This window comes from Phascolarctos cinereus, unplaced genomic scaffold (genome assembly GCF_003287225.1).
Source record: "Phascolarctos cinereus isolate Bilbo 61053 unplaced genomic scaffold, phaCin_HiC Scaffold_4;HRSCAF=312, whole genome shotgun sequence".
NCBI classification, from domain to species: Eukaryota; Metazoa; Chordata; class Mammalia; order Diprotodontia; family Phascolarctidae; genus Phascolarctos; species Phascolarctos cinereus.
The window spans coordinates 230,598,557-230,618,397 of record NW_027555847.1 but is presented as its reverse complement, the minus strand read 5'-3'; the positions used below and the strand labels follow the sequence as shown (position 1 = coordinate 230,618,397).

Sequence of the window (19,841 nt, the reverse complement as noted above, 5' to 3'; positions counted from 1 at the left end):
TATTAATTATTAGAATGAAAAACAAATCTTTGCAACTTCATCATGCCTAGTAATTGCACTTAAATGTTATTATAAATGCAAATGTACATATGCTATATTGATATCATTATCTTATTCTATCTATCTGTCTATCTATCTATCTATCTATCTATCTATCTATCTATCTATCCTCACAGAGTATCTTGAACGTGAGGTTGAAGTCACCTACTGGAGATACAACCTAGAACCTTCAAGAACGGAATTGGGGAGATAGCCCAGTATCAGCTAGCTAGTTAGAAATTAATAGCACAGATATTATGTGTGCGTGTGAGTGTTGTGTGTGTGTGTGTGTGTGTGTATGTATGTGTATGTAAAACAGCCCACACATACTTTTTGTTCATTATGCATAATATATATCTGGGCTACAATATTTAACATAATAATAAAAATAACATATAATATGCATTATAACCCAGATGTATATTATAGCCCAGTTATTAAATTACATATTTTCTATATATCTTCTTAAGATATATATGTAATATTACATATACTATTAGAGTATGCATACAATACATAATATTATATATATATAAAACTAGAGTATATATAATATGATATCTGAGACATTTCCCCAGTTCAGCTTTCAAAGGTTGTAGATTGGGTCTCCAATGGATGATTTCTACTCTAGATTGAAGATGCTTTTTGTGTCTACTTTCCTAAAATTATAGCTCATTATCTGCATCAACGGACTTAGCTTTAATAGTTAGACATTGACGACAATTAACTTAAAACACAGACATTGACTAATATAACTTTGTGAGAACAACAGTACCAAAACATTTCCTGTAACCCTAGGGCAAACTCTTCCACAAATGTATAGTCAGTGGAAAAAGGAGGCCCACACATGGAATATACTGGTATGGAGGCACACATGGTGGAAGCATTTCTGTTATTATAAGGCCTAGGTGACCTTTCTCTTCCTATTGTGTCCTCACACAGCTCCACCCTGTTCAAAGTATTTCCTGTGCAGGTTGCTTAGTGGGACTCCTGAGGCCTACTCCCTCTGGGTACAGTGCAGTTTCACTTCAAGATGCCATGGCTGATGGGATATTGGGAAAAGAGAAAGAATTCCTTTAATCTCCTACTCCCTTCTGGGAGAGGAGCAAGGAGAAAGGCAAAGAGTGATTTCCTCTCAAGAGTTGGCTTATTCCTCTGCAGTTGGCTCTCTTCTCTGCTGCCAAGAGTCACACCCCTCAGACCCATAGCCTGCTTCCATCAACTGCTTAGCAATTGTGTCTAGATTTTTTTTAAAAGGACCACCAAAGATATGTTCAGTTTTTTGGAGATAGTGGTCAGACTTGTTAGTTGCCCTGTAATTGCATGAAGTTTGAAGGTTTCTTCTTTGTTTATAAAGGGGTAATAAAATTGCCCTCTAATTTCATCAAACTTGACTGATTTCTTTATTTTTTTTGCCTAAAAACCTAATGCAGTATTTTTTTGTTTTGTTGTTGTCTATTCCCTTCTATTCTGTGATTTCATCCACTGGGCTGAGGGGGATAGATGGGGATTAGTTGATTATGAGTCTCCTGATCAACTCCCTCTACTACAAACACACATGTATGTGTACACACGTGAGTATATATACAGACATACACAAATATATATGGATTTATCCAGAGTCGTGATTTCATCAGTAGGGAGATTCTCTCTATGAGCACACAATAATATTAACGCTATAAAAATAGAAATATGGAATGTTTTTCTCCAAACCCTCACTAATCAAGGGCAGACATATCTTTGCTGTGTATTTCTGAAAATACAAAGTATGCCAGTACCGTAATCAGTTCTTCTCTCTACCTCTACCCTATCATCTACTTTCTTTTTTTAACTTTCTGTTTTCTATCCATTTACTGCCTTGTCCCAATCCTATGATTTGAGTACCTGTTTTAATTCCTATTACAGCTGAGGGATGACCCATTTAAGCAACTAGAATAGAGCACTGGGTACAGTTTCTCAAATGCAATAATTTCTCTGAGTGTGCATAACTAGATTTATCTCGTTTTTTTTTAACAACTCAGAAACTAAGTTTTCAGATAATGTCTGTGATTTTTAAATTACCTAATACAATCCAGTCCAGAAACTTGACAGTTCTAATGCTTTCTCTCAACGTTATCAGAATGACCATTCAATTAGGCCAGTTCTGCCAAATAATCAGCTCATTAAAAAAACAAAGATCAATTAAAATGGTCATTTGATGTCATGTAGACAAAAATAAAACTTGAATGTTTGATTTTTAATTAAGAACCAAGTAAACAGATATCCACTTATATAGCCTAAGTGAATCCAAAGCAATATAAGCATTATTTTCTCTTTTCCCATTACTTTGCACATGTGGATTCTTAATAAAAAGATCATCTTTATGCCCTATTTTCATGTAGGGTATTTTCAGTTTAGTCTGCAGTCATCATGTGTTTTTCATGTGCCTGAATGGACAAGATCCTTAACTCCACCACTCCACATTCCACATTTGCCTTCAACACCCCACTCTAAAATATGAGAGCTATGGTTTGAAAGATAAAGGAGCATTTGGAGGAGGGATTGTCTTCATTTTGTTTTGTTTTGTTTTGTTTTTTTCCCATTCCTAACTGAAGATGCTCTTTATGGGATCAGAGGAATGGAAGAAGCTATGTTACTTATAAATTAATTAGACATGATAACCTCCTAGCTCTTTCCTTGAAAGCAGGATTACTTCTAGCTTTGGCTTAGTTTTTCTGCTATCATTTCTGTGTAGATGTAAATGTAAGCTGTGATGATATATTGGTAATCTAAAGTTCAAAAGATCATGTAATCTCAGAGTCAGAAGGAACAGTTTAAACTATACCTAAAAAAGAGTCTCTTCTACAACGTGCTTGACACATGGCTGTCCAGCCTTTGTTTGAAATCTCCTGGGGAAGGGGGAACTCACTAGCTCCCAAGGCAGCCCATTCCACTTTGGGCTAGGTCTATTGGGGTGTTTTCCCTCATACCAAGTCTTTATTTGCCTTTCTACAACTTAATCCCATTATTCCTAGTTGTACCCTCTGAGGTCTGATCTCTTATCCTCTTCTTGAAACCAGAGAGAATAGTCATGACCAGTTTCCAAGGAACATGGTAAAATTAATCAGCTGATTTCCTTGAGGAAGAAAGGGACAGAAAGTCATTTAGTTCAGGTCCCTAGGGGCATACTCATTCCATTCTCCATCTTTTTAAAGACCTCATTTAGTACAACCAGTTCATGTTATAGGTAAGGAAACTGAGACCAAGATATCCAGGGGTACCCTCAGTCTAGATACCTTCAGGAAAGTGCTTTTCAGCTGGACAGGTGGTTAACAATAGAGTCAGGACATGAAACCTTTTGCCCTAGGAGTGTTTCTTAACTCCCGACACAGTTTATTCCATCTCTATCTTGTTGCTTCATTTTGACAAGGTCATGTATCATAAAATCATAGATCTAGAGCTGAAAGGGGACTTAGATGTCATCTAGTACATATAATTTTAACATATAATTTTGCAGATGAAAAAATGGAGGCCCAGAGAAAAGGAGGTGACTTGTCCAATGTCTTGTGACTCCAAGTTGTGACTCTTTACACTATACCACTTTGACTCCCAACTGACTTTATCTCAATCTTACTAATCTGGTCAGTATCTTTAATTTTTCCCTCTTTTTTTTCCCCTATGAGAGGACCCCTTAGAACAACGCAAATTACTTGTAGTTCTGTAATCATTGGAAGTGATGACTTTGAACGCTGAAGACATGAAAAGGAAGGACTTGCCGTGTCGACATGTCACTTGTTGCAACATTAATTAATTAAGTGGATAGAAGTGGATATTTGAGCTAGAAATTACTTTTAGTGGAATTGCCTTGGGTGATGGCAGAAACAATAACGACAACAACAACAACAACAAAGTTGTATTTTCACCATTTTATTTTGTTAAATAGTATTTTTTCCAATTACATGTAAAGATAATTTTTAACATTCATTTAAAAAAATTTTGTTTCAAATTTTTCTCTCTCTTTTTCCTGCCCCTTCTCTAAAATAGTGAGCATTTTTATATGGGTTATGTATGTAGAGTCATGTAAAATATAATTCCGTATTATTCATGTTTTCACCATTTTAAAATAGAAATATTTATAATATGTAGGAAAGTTTAAAATAACTTTTATAAATATTGAGTGGTAATCTTTAGTGATGGAAATTTGAATTATTTTAAAGCCCAGATGACCATATTTCACTAGCTTTAGAACATATTCTTGGTCATTTAAAAAAATTCAAATTTGTTTTTAACTTACTTATGCAATATGTTACCTTATTAATAATAATGTTACCTTATTAATTTAGACTAATGGACAGGGTAGGAGGGGTAAGGGTAAAGACAACAAGAATTTGTGGTGTCTAAATTACAAGCTTTTTAAAATGAAATTTTATTTTTAATCAGTGAAAATTCACCTTCTCTCCTTCCCATTGAGAAAGAAAGAAAACCCCCTGTTACAAAAATGTGTAGTTAAGCAAAAAAAAAAAAAGTGCCCACAATTTCCATGTCCACCTATGCATGTATGTGGATGTGTGTATATAATGCACATGTGAGTCTATATATACATTCGTGTCTCATTTTATACTGTCTATCATCTCTCTGTCAGGAGACGGGTAACATGTTTCATGAGTACTCTGCAATTGTGATTGGTCCTTCTATTGATGAGAGTTCTCAAGTCTTTTAAAGTTGTTTGTCTTTACAATATTGTTGTTATTATATAAATTATTCTCTTGGTTCTTCTCACTTCACTGTGCATCAGCTTCTACAATTTTTCCCACGTTTCTCTGAAACAATCTCCTTCATCATTTCTTGCAGCACTGTCATGTTCATCACATTCATATACCATAAATTGCTTAGCCCATTCCCTAACTGATGAGCACCTCCTCAATTTCTCATTCTTTGCCACCACAAAAAGAGCTGCTCTTATAAATTATTTTCTTACCTTAAAGTATGTAAACTTTACTTTTCTTGCTTTTAAAGTGTTGTGATATTAGGAACTAGGTTAATAAATTCTGCTAAGTAGTGGTTCTAAGGGGACCTAACTTAATGGATATTTATGGGTGATCTGTATTTGGCACATCCTTAATTTGTGATTTTGTAGCCTTTGCAATATATTGAGTGAATGACATGCTTAGTTCAATTTAACAGACATTTATTAAGCATTGACTGTGTTGGGAGCACCATTCTAGGCTACGGGGGAAATACAAACTTTAGATAAGACAGAGTTCCTGAACTCAGAGAATGAGGTAAGTATATTGAGAGTTGGAAAACTATCAACAGGAACTTATCTTTGTTTCTTGTTTGACAGGGAAGAAAGACTTCATTGATGAGAGTTCTCAAGTGTTTTAAAGTTATTTGTCTTTATAATATTGTTGTTATTGTATAAATTATTCTCTTCGTTCTGCTCACTTCACTCTGCATCATTTGGAAATTTGGAAATACTGAAATCTTAGTGACTTCTCAGAAGGAAGCAACTTAGGGGTGTAAAAAAGGATCTTCTGGTAAGAATGGAACACACAGACAAAGGCTGGTAAATAACTACATTTAGAGATATTGAGATGGACAAGCAAAAGACTAAATTGATTTCTAAGGAGAGGAGAGGCACTGGATTTATCTAAAAGCCATTTAAAATAGTTAAGCAGTTCCGATTTTGTACTTGTTTGTAATATCTTTTCCAATTGCCTATATAGGGTGCCTCCTCCCCATACAAGGGAAAATAAGAATGCTGATTTGCTGATTCTTCCTGAATTAACTACTCTTTCCTAAAACACTCTGTCATCACTCAGCCACGAGAATGTTAGTTATCCTAATTACTCACTTGTAGGATCTTGTTAAAGAATGCATGAACTTCAGGAGTTGATGGATAATTAATGAGCAGCCATCTTTCTTTTTCTCCCTTTCTTTTTTTTTGGTTACAGGACTCTCAAGCAAGTTTCGATGTGAATGGGAATGATTTCGACCCAATGCCTCGTTACGATGCCAGCAATGAGAACAAGTAAGGCCCGAGTGCAGGGTGACTTGGTGTGTCTGACGTTTGCCTGCTTCAAGTAGAACTTTGCCCTTCTGCTCACTTTATGGAAAGTATTTTCATGGGGAGCTTTCGAAATAAACAGTAGCTCATCTTCATCTTAGAAAGGCAGATTGGCATAGTTGATAGGGGCTGGTCTTGGCATTAGGAAGACCTGGCTTTAGGCCTTGTCTCCAATACCACTATCACGGGCCTTTGGAATGGGTAGAGAGACGCCATAGAATTTCTTAACCTCTTGGTGTCATATGCAACTCTATAAGACAGGGGGTCTTAACCTGGGTCCTTGGACCTTCTGGGGTCCAAAGAGGTAGACTTCGTTCAGTTTATGAACTTGAATGGGGAAAAAAAACCAACATATCTTTGTCCCAATATAATTGATTTCACCTATATTTCATTTTATACATTTAAGAGCATTATTCTGAGGAGTCAACAGGTTTCACCAGACTGCCCAAGGGGTGGAGTCCATGATACAAAAAAATTTAAGAATTCCTACTCTAAGACTACTATAAGTTGAAGACAATTCTCTGCTGTCCACGGATAGAAGGAGATTTCACATTGGATGTTCTCCAAACCAATTACATCATAGGTCCATTCCCACTCCTACTCCCCCATCCAACCCAACCCAGCCTTAGAACAACAACAATCTACTCTATATCTTGGTTGACCACTAGGCTTCCCATTGCATGCCAATGTGGCCACAATGCAGAGTTACCATATAGCTATGCAGCCCTGAAGAAGACACCAAACCATAGGATACTTTTACAGGACTCAAAGTGACAGTTTGGTGGTTTGGGGAAGTAGCAGATTATTTATTGGCCCGTTCCTATAGGACTTACTTATTTTTTAAAGATTTTTTTTTCTGTTTTCTTTCTCCTTCTCCCCACTATACTATAGCTCTCCTGCACTGTGTTTAATTCATAGATCACAGATTTAGAGATAGAAATAACATCAGACATGAGCTAGTTCAACTCTCATTTTACAGATGAAACACGTTCCTGAATGCCAGGGAGATTCATGATTTACTCCAGGTCACACCAGTAGGGTGTGACAGAGGTCCTGCAAAGTCATTGTTCTTCCCTTTGTACCAGAATGACAATGGGCTGAAGTTATACCTGATATCAGTCACCAGAATACATGAAGTGCCTAAGACTAATGTCTAAGACTAATTCTCAAACTTAGTCTGCATACAGACCACAGGACCTTGCTACCCAGGTAGTCTCTGTCCCAGAAACCCTGTTTATTTCCTATGTCTTTCCTCATTAGCAAAGTAATTGTACTGAAAAAAACCAAAAACGATCCTTCATTTTGCTGAGAATCTTAAGATATTTTTTGGTTTTTTTAGTTGCTTTTGCTTTTGGCATTTATTTTTGGCTAATTTTTGTTTAAAATAGTACAGCAATTAACAAGCATTTATCAGTTGTCTTCTGTGTGCTAGACACCATGCTAGGCACTGGGAATACAAAAGGAAACTGATGAAAGAATGTCTCACTCAAGGAGCTTACGTTCTAATCTAATTTGAATTGTGTATATTATCGAGGAATTTTCATATTCATTATAACACTTCAGAACAAAGGGGTTTTTTGCTTGTTTGTTTTTGGTTTTTGTCATTGTGAATTTTTGTATGGGGCTATTACACTCTGCTGTAGGTTTGCTCATTTGGATTTTATGTGTCTATGTCTTGTTTGAGGATGTTGGAAGCAATAGCAAAAATGGTTTATGCATACTATTTACATCCTTTTAAATATTCAATCTCATGTAGTGAATATGAATGACATGCCTTTTCTTTACAGAAAATTTAGCTAGTAGATATGCACTAATCCAATAACTTTGAATGAAGCCATATTACCTCAGGAATTGTGTACGCGCATATGGTTTATCTTATTTTTCACAGAGACCCACATCAAACTGGTTGTAGGCATAGGTTGTACAATTCTTTGCAATAGTAGCCAGATGAGTGCTACAAATCACGTGTCACTGGTGAAAGGGCTAATATGCAAGGTGATAGAAATAGAAGTTTCCAGAACTTTCCTGAAGCAACACAAACATGGGCCTAAATGAAGGCTGGTTAACCTGTCTGTTATACACAGAGCCCCGATTGCCTAATTTATAGTGCTTTAAGGCAGCCACAGGCACACAGATAGATGGGGGTGGGGTGGGGGTGGCTGTACTTTTTAATCACATGAACTGGTTTATCTGAATCTATTTGATCAATTCTCTTTGGAGAAAAGTATGGGGAATGTTCAATAAGTAAGCAAGGCACAGCTGGTTTCAACATGGTGGAATGAGAGGACAGCCTTATATTATTGGTGGTTGCTTGGTAAGAAAAAAAAATCTAGAAAGCATTAACTCATGGTTTATTACAAAGGAAGGGGGGAGGAAGCATTTATTAAAGGGCCTACTGTGTGTTAGGTACTGTGCTAAGCATTTTACAAATTTTATCTCGTTTGATCGTCCTAACAATCCTAGGAGGTAGATGCTATTAATATCCTCATTTTACAGTTGAGGAAACTCAGGCAGACAGAGGTTAAGTGACTTGCCCAGGGTCACATAGCTAGTAAGTGTCTAAGGTTGGATTTAAACTCAGATCTTCCAGGCTCAGTGCTCTAGCCACTGTGCCTAGGAAAGACCAACTCTGAATGCCTTATTTTCAATCATTTTAAACAACGGTCCAAAGTAGTATGTGTGTGTGTGTGTGTGTGTGTGTGTGTGTGTGTGTGTGTGTGTGTGTGTGGTGGTGGTGGCGGTGGTTGCTTTTTCAATCTGTGAGTTTCTTGGTTTAGGGAATTCCTGGCATGGAAATTCTTTCCACAATGCAGCTGAGCAACTCCTGTATAATTTAGCATATTGGAGATTTGCCAAAGAGCACTGAGAGATTGAGTGATCTGTCCTTACTAGTCACAGAGCAAATACATGTCATTAGAGGGACCTGAACCCTGGTCTTACTGATCAGAGAAGTTGGGGGAGGGGGGTAGAGTTCCAAAGAATATATAGAAAATAGGTCATAGAGTCTGGGGACATTGAAGGAAAGAAGTAGGTAGACCCAGATGATCAGTTAGTTTTTGGAGCCTTAGTGCCAGAGTCTATGCATTGTTACTTCTTTAATGTTGACAAATGAAAGGATTGATGATCATTGCTAGGGAAGGGGGTGGTGACAGATGGCTGCATCTACAATACACACATTGTATTTGAGTTGTGACTTCAGTTGAGTTTTGCAAATGGTCTTTTGAACCTGGGATTTTGCCTCTCACAGTCTTTCCAGTACGTTTGAGCAGAAAAAGCCACCCATTTCCTGCTAACTATATTTCACAAACTGCTTACCTGTCTGCCTGCTCCATTCCACCCCCCCACCCCCATCTGTTCAGAAAGATGGTGCCCAGTCTCATGATTGCAATGTGGGCTTGTTTACTGTGGAGTGTAAAGAGTTCTAACACCAGTGTGCTTGGGCTGGTATACACTGGCAGTGAAATAGAGAACATTTCATTGGTAAGATTCTGCAATAGAATTTCTTTTTCTCTGCTGAACAGAAGAAGGCAATCAGCTGTGGATGAAGTCATCCTGCTTTCCAAGACATCATGTTTTTCTTTCATTCTAATTATGCTGATTAATCTTATCTCTGCTGAGCCCCAGCTTGATTTCAGACATTTAGGTTAAAAATTGCCTCAGCTTATGGGAGTCTACTGAATGAATATAAAATAGTAAACCTATAGGTATGTTTATTTTCATATCTAACTATTGCTTATTAAACAATCAGGTTTAGATATTTTATAACAAAGAACTCAATATTTGGGTACATCCCCCCCCCTTTTTAGGCAATTGGGGTTAAGTGACTTGCCCAGGGTCACACAGCTAGTAAGTGTCAAGTATTTGGTCTGAGGCCGGATTTGAACTCAGGTCCTCCTGACTTCAGGGCCAGTGCTCTATCCACTGTGCAACCTAGCTGCCCCTTCTTTTTCTTTTTAGGTTTATGGAAATTATTCTATTCAAGTTTAGAATTAGGACTGACTTATTCAGACACAGACAGATATAACTTCTGCTTTAAGGGGCAAGTATTATAAATCAAAATACTTCAGGCATAGATACAGAAGTGTGCTAGTAAAATTTTAACAACCAGCTCACTCTACGCATGACACACTTTTAAGTTTAATATGAATTATTAACATTTTCTTAAGTCTAGACAATCAATGAAACAATGGCTTACACCAAGACTTGTAGCATTTGTAAATCTCTGAGGTGTAACTGCTCACACTGAGAATTCAAGTGGGCTTTTCCTAGCATATACAAGCTGGCTCCAGCCTCCCTTTGAGTAGATCACATGATAAATCATAGATTTAGAGCTGAGAGGGGCACCAGAGGCCATGTAGTCCTATCCTCACATTTTAGAGATGAAAAAACTAAGATTTGGGAAGCTCAATGTCTTATCCAAGGTCATATAGGTTGTGTTAGCTTTAAAAAAAAAAGTTGGTATTTTCCTCCTCTTCCTATGTTTATCAACTTGATATAAGTATCCAGGGCCATCTTTAGTCGTCCTGATCTATATCTCACCACTGGACTTAGATGGATCTGGGGGAAAGAATGAGGCTGGTGATTTTGCAAAGCCCTCCCTCCCTTAAATCCAATTCACTTGCATGTCATGGCATCACCTCCCTGATGTCATGATCCTCTTCTAGAGCAAAGGACAAACAACAATGATATAAGATGGTGAAAGCAAAGGATTTTTAACATTGGGTGGGACTGAGAGGATATTACCCAGCCTACCTGAACTTCTCTTCCCTTTAGTACTCTTCAGTGTACTTAGAACACACTTTCCTAGTTGTAGGCTAGTACAGCATGGTGGAAAGATCACTGGAGTTGACAGCAGAGGTCATTTCTATATTCTAATGCTTCCACTTACTACCTGTGTGATGTTAACATCAAAGGATCATAGCTGGAAGGGACCTTACGCCATCCAGCTGAGTGGAAAGAACATTAGTTCAGGAGTCAGAAGTCCTTTTCTAAAGTACTATCTATGTGACCGTGGAAAAGTCCTTTAACCTTCATGTACCTCAGTTTCCTGATCTGTAAACAGAAGGTATTTGATTAGAAGTCATTTCCAACTTGAGATCTCTGATCCTAAGTCACCTAACCTTTCAGTGTCTCAGTTTTTTTATGTGTTAAATGAAGGGATTGGATTGTTGTCTTCGTGACCCCATTTGAGATTTTTTTGGCAAAGATACTGGAGTGGTTTGCCATTTCCTTCTCCAGCTCATTTTTATAGATGAGGAAACTAACTTGCCCAGGGTTGGGTCGCACAGCAAGGAAGTTGTCTGAGTATGGATTTGAACTCAGGTCTTCCTGACTCCAGGCCTGCCCACTCTATCCACTGCACCATCTAGCTGCCTGAGTTGGTCATCAGACTAAATGATTTCCATGTTTTGTTTCACTTCAATCCCTTCCATTCATTCTATGATACAGCTATGCTATTCTTCATGATGTTACTCAAACATCTCCCATTGTCTTTTGAACTGGCTATCCTGCATGCCTGGAATGCTCTGCTCATTCACCTCCATCTCTTCCTTCCCCTGGCTTCCTTCAAGAATCAACTAAAATCCATCATCTATTGAAGATGCTCCTGCCCTCCCCCCCGCTCCCCAGAAACTAGTGCCTTCACCTCTGACATCACCTCCTATTTACTCTCTCTAGTTGTGTGCACCTCATTATTTACATGGTATCTCTCCAGTGTAATAGAATGATCTGGAATGTATGTTCTTTGAGAACAGGGACTCTTTTTGCATTTGTTTACCTCTCCTAGTTTTTGAACAGTGTCTGGCATGTAGTAAGTGCTTATTGGCCAAGGGACTGGCTCCAATGCCTTTACCAACTCTAAATCTGTGATCTTGTGTGAACTGGGGAGTGGTCCCTTAAGGGCCAGTGGAATGGGCACAGACACCTTGAAAGTTTTCCAAGGATAGGGCAAACAAGCCCCTAAACTTTTATGAAAATAACCCCTTTCATCTAAATGCTTCTATTTACATTGACTCTTTGACGTGAACAAAAGACCTTTCATTTGCAAAAGTTATAAAAATCCCTTTCTCTTGGGTTGTGCTAGTTCCTGAATGGTGGCATGTCATGTCAGACTTGAATAATTGATATTGGAGAAATAGCCTTCTTAGAGGGGACCATGAAGCCCTGCCCTCACATTTAGCAGTTCTCCCACTTACATCAGCCTGCCAAGTAAAGCTGAATGAATTGTTCTTGGTTTAAAATAGAAAATGCCTCATTGCAAATGAAACAATCTCCTGGCATTTCATACCACGATTTCTATTTCTGATAAATGAATTATTGATGGCTGGGTTAGATCATCCCTTCCCTAGGATGCATCTGATTGAAAGTCGTTGCTTCTTAAAAGTCAAAGCAACATACTGAGCTGGGCATGATACCACATGGTCATTTGTAGATGTACGTGTGGTGGGGGCAGCATCTAATTACTTTGAAAAATAAATCAACCCACAGATTAATGATTAATTTTCCACAAAGAGTGGATTTTTCATCCTATCTTTTGTTTCCATTTCCTGATTCCAGTGCAGTGATACTGGTATTTTAGTCTCCTTTCAAATAATATAATTTTTGGTTTTCAAACTCTAGCCATGTAGAAACCAAAGTCTGAATGAGGGGACTTAGGCTTCTGTGCGGCCTTTTCATCCTCTCTATAGCCAACTACAAAAAGTTATATGGAGAAAGTGTTCTGAGGCAAAGCAACTGAATGTAGTGTTTTCTATCGCATTTATCATCACAAAGGAGCTATTTTAACAATGTTAGAGAGCCAGACCACACTTAGAACTATCATCAAAATAGGTAGAGCTTCATTCCTTGATGCCAAGAATTTAACCAAATGGGTTTGGATAAATTCAGCCTGCAGTAAAATGGTCTAGCACTGTCAAAGAAAATTCATACTTCACCTTAGGTTGGGTTTCAGAAATCAGTTGTCTACAGTTGCCTGTAATGTTTTTTTTTTTTTATAACCTCAACATTTGTGAACACAGATGGCTTTGTGGGTACTAAACAGGCAGTTGTGAAACATAATCTGTCTCTCTTTGTGGGCAAACATGAAAGACTGCATAACACAGGGTATGGTATCCTGGCCTTGGATTTGGGAAAAGCCATGTTCAAATCCTGCCTCTGAAATTTACTAGCTGTGTCACCTTGAACAAATCACCTTTTCTGAACCTCAGTTTCCTCATCTGTTCAAATGGGGATAATAATACCTGTAATATGAACTAGTAGTGCTGTTAGGAGTCTCAACATTACAATGTATGTAAAGCCTTTGGTGAACTTTGCAGTGCTACATAAATACCATCCATTATTACTATTAATGATAATAATTAACTTGGAGTTTATATTCATGGAAGAAATATTTGGTAGATTATTATGCTTTAAAAAAACTTGATTGATAAATTTTGCGTATATTTAAATTATAGGATATACAGAATAGCCGTACTTTAGGTGCTCTCTTCATAATCTCTTTAAAGAATTAACATTATTCACTTGGCCTTTTATTATAGTATATTGAATTCCATTCCCACTAATTCTGCATTTTTTTATTAAAGAGAAAATTTGAAACCCAAGAGTTTGTTCTGTTTGTACTGAATCTAAGTTTGGGAGCTCTATGACTGAATTCACTTCAAGGGCTTACGTGTTTGATCCCTTTGCCAGTCCAAAATTGGAAGAAAGATGGCAGACTCCTCCAGAGAAAGGATACAAGATGGGAAAGGGTTGTCTGGATGGATGTACATTTCACAAATGAAAACTGAATCTTTGTAAGAATTTCCTTTGACCTAGAATTTCTTCAGATTCCTTCCCCCTTTCTTTTTGAAGTACAGATAAGGATAATCTAATTCTTGATTATTCTGGGGCTAATGATTCTGTCAGCAGAATATGGAGGATTTTTCATTTTTCTTTTCCCTTTGTTGATTTGGGAGTTTATTAATCCTTGGTCCACAGGGGTAGTTAAAGACAGTTCTTTTATAGCCTATGTTTATATAGGGCATTAAAGTTACAACATATTTTTCATTCAATGGTACCCCAAGGTAGATACCTGCAGGTATTATTGTGCCCATTTTACAGATGAAGAGACTGAGTCTCAGAGAGGTTAAGTGGTTTTTGTAGCTAGTGAGTGCCAGAGAAAAGATCTGGACCCAGGTCTCTCCAAATTTTGAAGGAATCAAAGCCATTCTTTATTGTTTCAGGACTTTGGATAATGCAAAAAGGAACCATTTAATTAGTTTGTCCAAAAGATTCTCAAAAGATGCTTAATAATACCTGACATTTGAAGAATGAGGTGGTCTTAATTCCTTTACTATGTTGCCCAGAGACTTCTCAGAACAAAGACATTTGGAAGGGAAAAAAGCCCAACTTGTCAGCAAGCAAACTGTATGCCTCTCTTATTTTTTTCAGGGGTAGCATAGCATGGTGAATAGAAAGCTGGACTTGACGTCAGGAAGACCTGAATTCAGATCTAGCCTCAGACGCTTCTTAATCATGTGACTTCGGAAAAATCATTTAACCTTTGTATACTTGAGTTTCCTTATCTGTAAAATGGGAATAATAATAGCCTCTACTCCCCACTCCGGCAGGGTTACTATGAGGATAAAGTGAGATAATATTTGCAGAGTGCTTTGCAGACCTTAAATCTCTACATAAATGCTAGCTAACAGCCTTTCAGTGCTTCCAGGCACTTCACCAAAACTATAATAAGTTATAGAGGAGTCTCTAATCTTCACTGGTAGAGGAATTTTCCTCCCTGGAAGTTCCATCCATTACAGAAAGCACAGGGCCACACTAAATAAAAGATGCCCTCATAGTTTCTAAGTACCTTTGGGCAAAATATCATTTTAATAAGTTACAAAATTACAATGTTTTAGCAAGAGGAGTCATTAAAATATCAAGATCTATTGCTTTACTGTACTGCAGGACTGTTCTGCATGGTTTCTTTGTTCTTCTACATAAAATAATCAGTAGTTATACAAGTATTTGCAGACTGTCACAAATGTGAGAGGGCAAGAGGATGGCTTCTTCCTTCCCAAACAGTCCTGTCTCACAGCAAGCCTGGAAAGACTGCACGCTGGGCCAGGAGTCAGGAGATTTGAATCCTGTGCTCAGCTTGATTATTAAGTGTTTGTGTGAGAGGGGCAAGGAGCTGAAGCCTGCTTCACCTGGAGAGGTTGGGGAAAAGGGAGTTCCCCCATGAGGAACATTGCAGAAAGGATCTACACTAGTCTCTTAAATTCTCAGAATCAGACTCTCAAAACTCCTAGAGGATGATCTCTAGAAAGCTGGTTGCTAAGTGATGATTGTTTGGCCATGATAATGAGATGTCTATCAGTATGTTGTACAGTTGTGATCTGAGGAATAATAACAGTCCTCAGAGGTAGTGATTGAAGATTCAGAAAGCACTGGACATATTGTATCTCATTTACGTTTCACTTACAGCCCTGTGAGATGGGTACCAGTATTATCCCCATTTTACCAGTGAGGAAACTGAGGCTCAGAGACATGAAGTGATGAGCCCAAGGTCACATAGTTGGTAAGCATCTGAGAAGACATTCCAATCCAGGTCCACCTGATTATAAGTCCAGTGTTCTATATCAGGTCGCCTTTCTTTTTCTCTCTTTCATAGGGAGTGCCCACAGTGATAAGAAAACAGATCTTCTGAAGTAATAAGGTTTCTGATTCTTTGTTAGGTCGCTGTGACACATCTTCTTCATCATTAAGTTTGTTTGCATCAGGTATCTTTTGAAATTCTAAATAATATATAGTAGCCACATGAGCAAAGCATCATTAATATAGGCTGACAGTCAGAATGTGAACAAATCAATCATGTTTAATAATAATAATAATACCCTGCATTTATATGATACTTTAAGATTTGCAAAGTACTTTACAAATGTTATCACATTTTATCTTCACAACTCTGGCATGTAAGTACTGTTATTAGCTTCATCTTACAGATGAAGAAAATGAGACAGACACTGGTTAAATTAATTGTGTAGGGTCACACAGCTAGTAAATGTCTGTCTGAGGTCATATCTGAACCCGGGTCTTCCTGACTCCTGGTCTCACATTCTACCCCCTGTGCCACCTATAATTGTTACGACAAACTGGATATAACGAAGATAATTAATTAAGTGGCCTTCTCTTTCTATAGCTTTCATCTTAATTGGTCTTCACTTCCCCTTTTACTAAAGGAAGTTATACTCCTTAGAGTATAAACTTCCCTACATTGGTGAGATGTCATTGACTTTAGAGGAAAACAGAAACTCTTTGTAATAAATACATTTATAATGATTTGAAAATTTCATCTGGGCGTACTGGAGAGGAATTGTCTGTTCCTGAGTTGTGCAGTAGGTTTTCTCTGGAATAGAGATTTAGGACCTTTAGGCATATAGTGTGATCTCTGTTCCATCACTTCACTGTAGGCTACTACTTAAGCAAAGGAAGTAATTCAATTGTTACTCACGTAGTTGGCACTAGCTAATTGCTGAATGGAATTTAAAACATTTTGAAAAAGCATAATATTTTATAATTGCAATGGTATCAATTATTATTTCTCCTGTTTTTCTTTTGTGTCTCCTATTTTATATTTTATTCCTTTTTTTTTATTCTCAGAGAGCAGGTAGTATCACGTGGTAGGGAGGGGAGAAAGTCTAACTTTCCAATTTTGTATGACTTCCTTTGGGGGAATGTTGACGGGACTGGAGGTTAGCCGAGTGTGCTACTAGACTTTTTCCCAGAATTGTAAGGTTGACTCCTGCTCTTTTGGAAAAATTCCAACAACCTGAGTGCCATGAAAAATAATGTAGGAACTGGAGACTATGTAAGGAAGATTCTCCTGCTGGAACCAAACATTAAACAGCCTGAGGTGAGAATATAAGAATAATAGAATCCTTTCCCTTCTTCGCTCAGGGAAGAGATATTCCCTAGGGCATAAACTTTCCTACATTGGTGAGATGTCATTGACCTTTGAGGAAAACAGAAATCTTCTGCAATGGTTACATCACAAACATTTAAAAATTTAGCTGGGTGTGTTAGGGAAGAATTATCAGTGCCTGAGTTATCCAGCGTTCTTTACTGGAATAGAGATTTAGTACCGTTAGGCATATATTGTGGGCTCTGCTCAATCACTTCATTTCAGGCTACTATTTCATCAGTTTCAGAAAAATAATACCCTTTGCTTTATCCATTAACTTACCATGTCCTTTTAAATACCCATGAACCCTCGTACAAATCTGTATATGGTGGTAAAAGCATTTGAGTAGTAGCATTGGGAGATGGAATGACCCTTAGAAGTCATCTAGTTTAATCGTCCAAGTTTAGAGAGGAAGAAACTGAAGCCCAGAGAAGGGGGGAAAAAAATCAAAACTCATTCAAAGTTTTCCAGTTAGTTCATGGTAGAACTAGGATAAAAAACCAGGTCTCCTGACTCCTCATTCAGTGTTTTTTTCCATAAGAACACCCTACTTACATTGCAAATAAACAACCTGGTGTTGATTAATAGACTGTTTCAGAATTTCCATGCCACTTCTTAGGGTTGATACCCTTTAACCCCTAGTTCTTCCCTACCCATAGTTCCCCAATACACACACTTACTTTCCTTCACTACCTGATCCCCTTTTCCAGGTGCCTGATTTCTGTATTTTCCAAGTTACCCCACACCCTTTACTCTTCTACTTTCTTAACAAACTCTAGCCATAGATACTGAAGGATAAGTATACAAAAGGGGAAAAAGTACCCCTGCCTCTGTCATTTGCCCCAATCCTAACTGCAGACCACTCTGTTTACCTCATGGCTAGATTTTATTGTTGTTAAGTTGTTTCGGTCATGTCTGACTTTGTGACCCCATTTGGGGGGTTTCCTGGCAAAGATACTGGAGTGGTTTGCCATTTCCTTTTCCAGCTCATTTTACAGATGAGGAAACTGAGACAAACAGGGTTATGTGATTGCCCAGGGTCACATAGCTAGTAAGTGTCGGAGGACAGATTTGAACTCAGGAAGATCAAGCTTCCTGGTGTCAAACCAGTGCTCTGTCTACCACATTAAATCAGTTATTCATTACCAATGTATGTTGGTTAACATTTGGAATTCCCTTTTGTGACCTTTATTTAATTAAGGGTCAGAATTTCTCATTGTTTTTCTTCTCAAAAAATCAGAATTTAAGAATCATGAACTGGAGCACCTCACTTATTATAGCAACATTTTCCCAAGCCATCCACACAGTGGGTATGGTATAGATGTGGATAAATGACAGCTATTATTTTGTCATTCAGTTGTGTCCAACTCTTGTGACCTTGTGGGCCATATTGTCCATGAGATTTTCTATTTCCATCTCCAGTGGATTAAGGCAAACAGAGGTTAAGTCACATAGCTAGTAAGTTTCTGAGGTTGGATTTGAACTCAGATCTTCCTGATCCCAGGCCCAGCACTCTTTCCACTAAAACACCTAGCTAGTTAGGTAAGGCAAATAATTGTAAAACAGTGGATGTTTATCATTTGCCGGTGTCTTTAATATCTTTAGCTTTTCTTTGCTTTAACAGTGTTAAACACCTGTGTCTGAATTCTCCACTGGGCCAGACAATCAATCGACGAGCATTTAATAAATACCTACCGTGTGCCAAGCTGTGTGTGAATGGCTTGGAAAAATGCTGCCACAGTAAGTGAGATGCTCCAGTTCATGACTAATAAGAGGATTTGGTCCAAAGCTTTCCTGGGAATTACTGAAGCCTTACTTCAGACAGACTGCCTCTTGCCGTTTTTACTACAATTTCCCTGTTTCTCAGTTTTTGCTCCTATTTATCAGGTTTCCAGTGATTATTGATGTATATTTGTGGATTTGATTTGATGATTCAAATGAAGAATGGATGAATTTTCCAATATAAAATTCTTAAAGTAGACCTTGATAGGTTAAGGTTATAAGTTAACTGCTTAAAAAGAAATGTGTAACTTTTCTTCACTGTAAGGAATGACACCAATAGTATTATTTTCCCACAAGCACATTCCAAGGTACGAGGAGAGGGAAAAAAAAATCTCCTTTCAGAGGTTCATCAGTCGGTGCTTTCATGCATGCTTGACTATGGGAACCTTTGAAACTCCAGTGGAAGATGGAGGAATTTTTCTATTAGGCCATTACACAGGATCTGAATGTTTCTTCTTTCATATTTTATGTTTCTACATGAGATCTTTTGGCTGATCAATTCATTCTACCTTCTCTCCATCTCATTTCCTCATTCTGCTTTTATTAGAAGAGTTGCTGCCAACATTCCCATTACAATACTTATTTCAATTCCAGGGGTTAATGACCTAATGGTTAATTCAGCCTGGCTGAAATCAAGAATAAATGATTTTGCCCCCTAGAATCGTTCTCTTCTTGTCTTATAATAGTGTGAGAATGCTTTCTTTTTCAGCACAAAGATGTATAGATGTATAAATGTAACTACGTGAAAGACATTATGGTGTGGTGGATAGTGTTATGGGCTTGGGGTCAGGAAGACCTGGGTATAAATTCTGCCTCTGACATTTCCAAATAGTATCTTTCCCTCTAGGTTACATATCTTAGATATATCTCATTACATTTTGGCTCCTGGATTAGAATGTAAGCTCATTGAGAGAAGGGACTCTTTTTGCCTTTTTCTGTGTCTGCAGAATTTTGCACAGTACCTGGCATCAACTAAGCACTTAGTCAATACTGACTGACTGACTGACTGACTGACTGACCATGAGTAAGCTGTAT

The 19,841-nt window shown here is 37.8% G+C and overlaps 1 protein-coding gene across 1 annotated transcript in view; it reads left to right on the top strand.

The window, feature by feature from the left end:
* Nucleotides 1–19,841, top strand: part of PCSK5 (proprotein convertase subtilisin/kexin type 5) — a 619,005-nt gene that overhangs the window by 172,788 nt on the left and 426,376 nt on the right. The window contains 1 exon segment of the mRNA XM_021008523.2: nucleotides 5,973–6,049. Within this exon segment, the coding sequence (XP_020864182.1) occupies nucleotides 5,973–6,049 (77 nt within the window).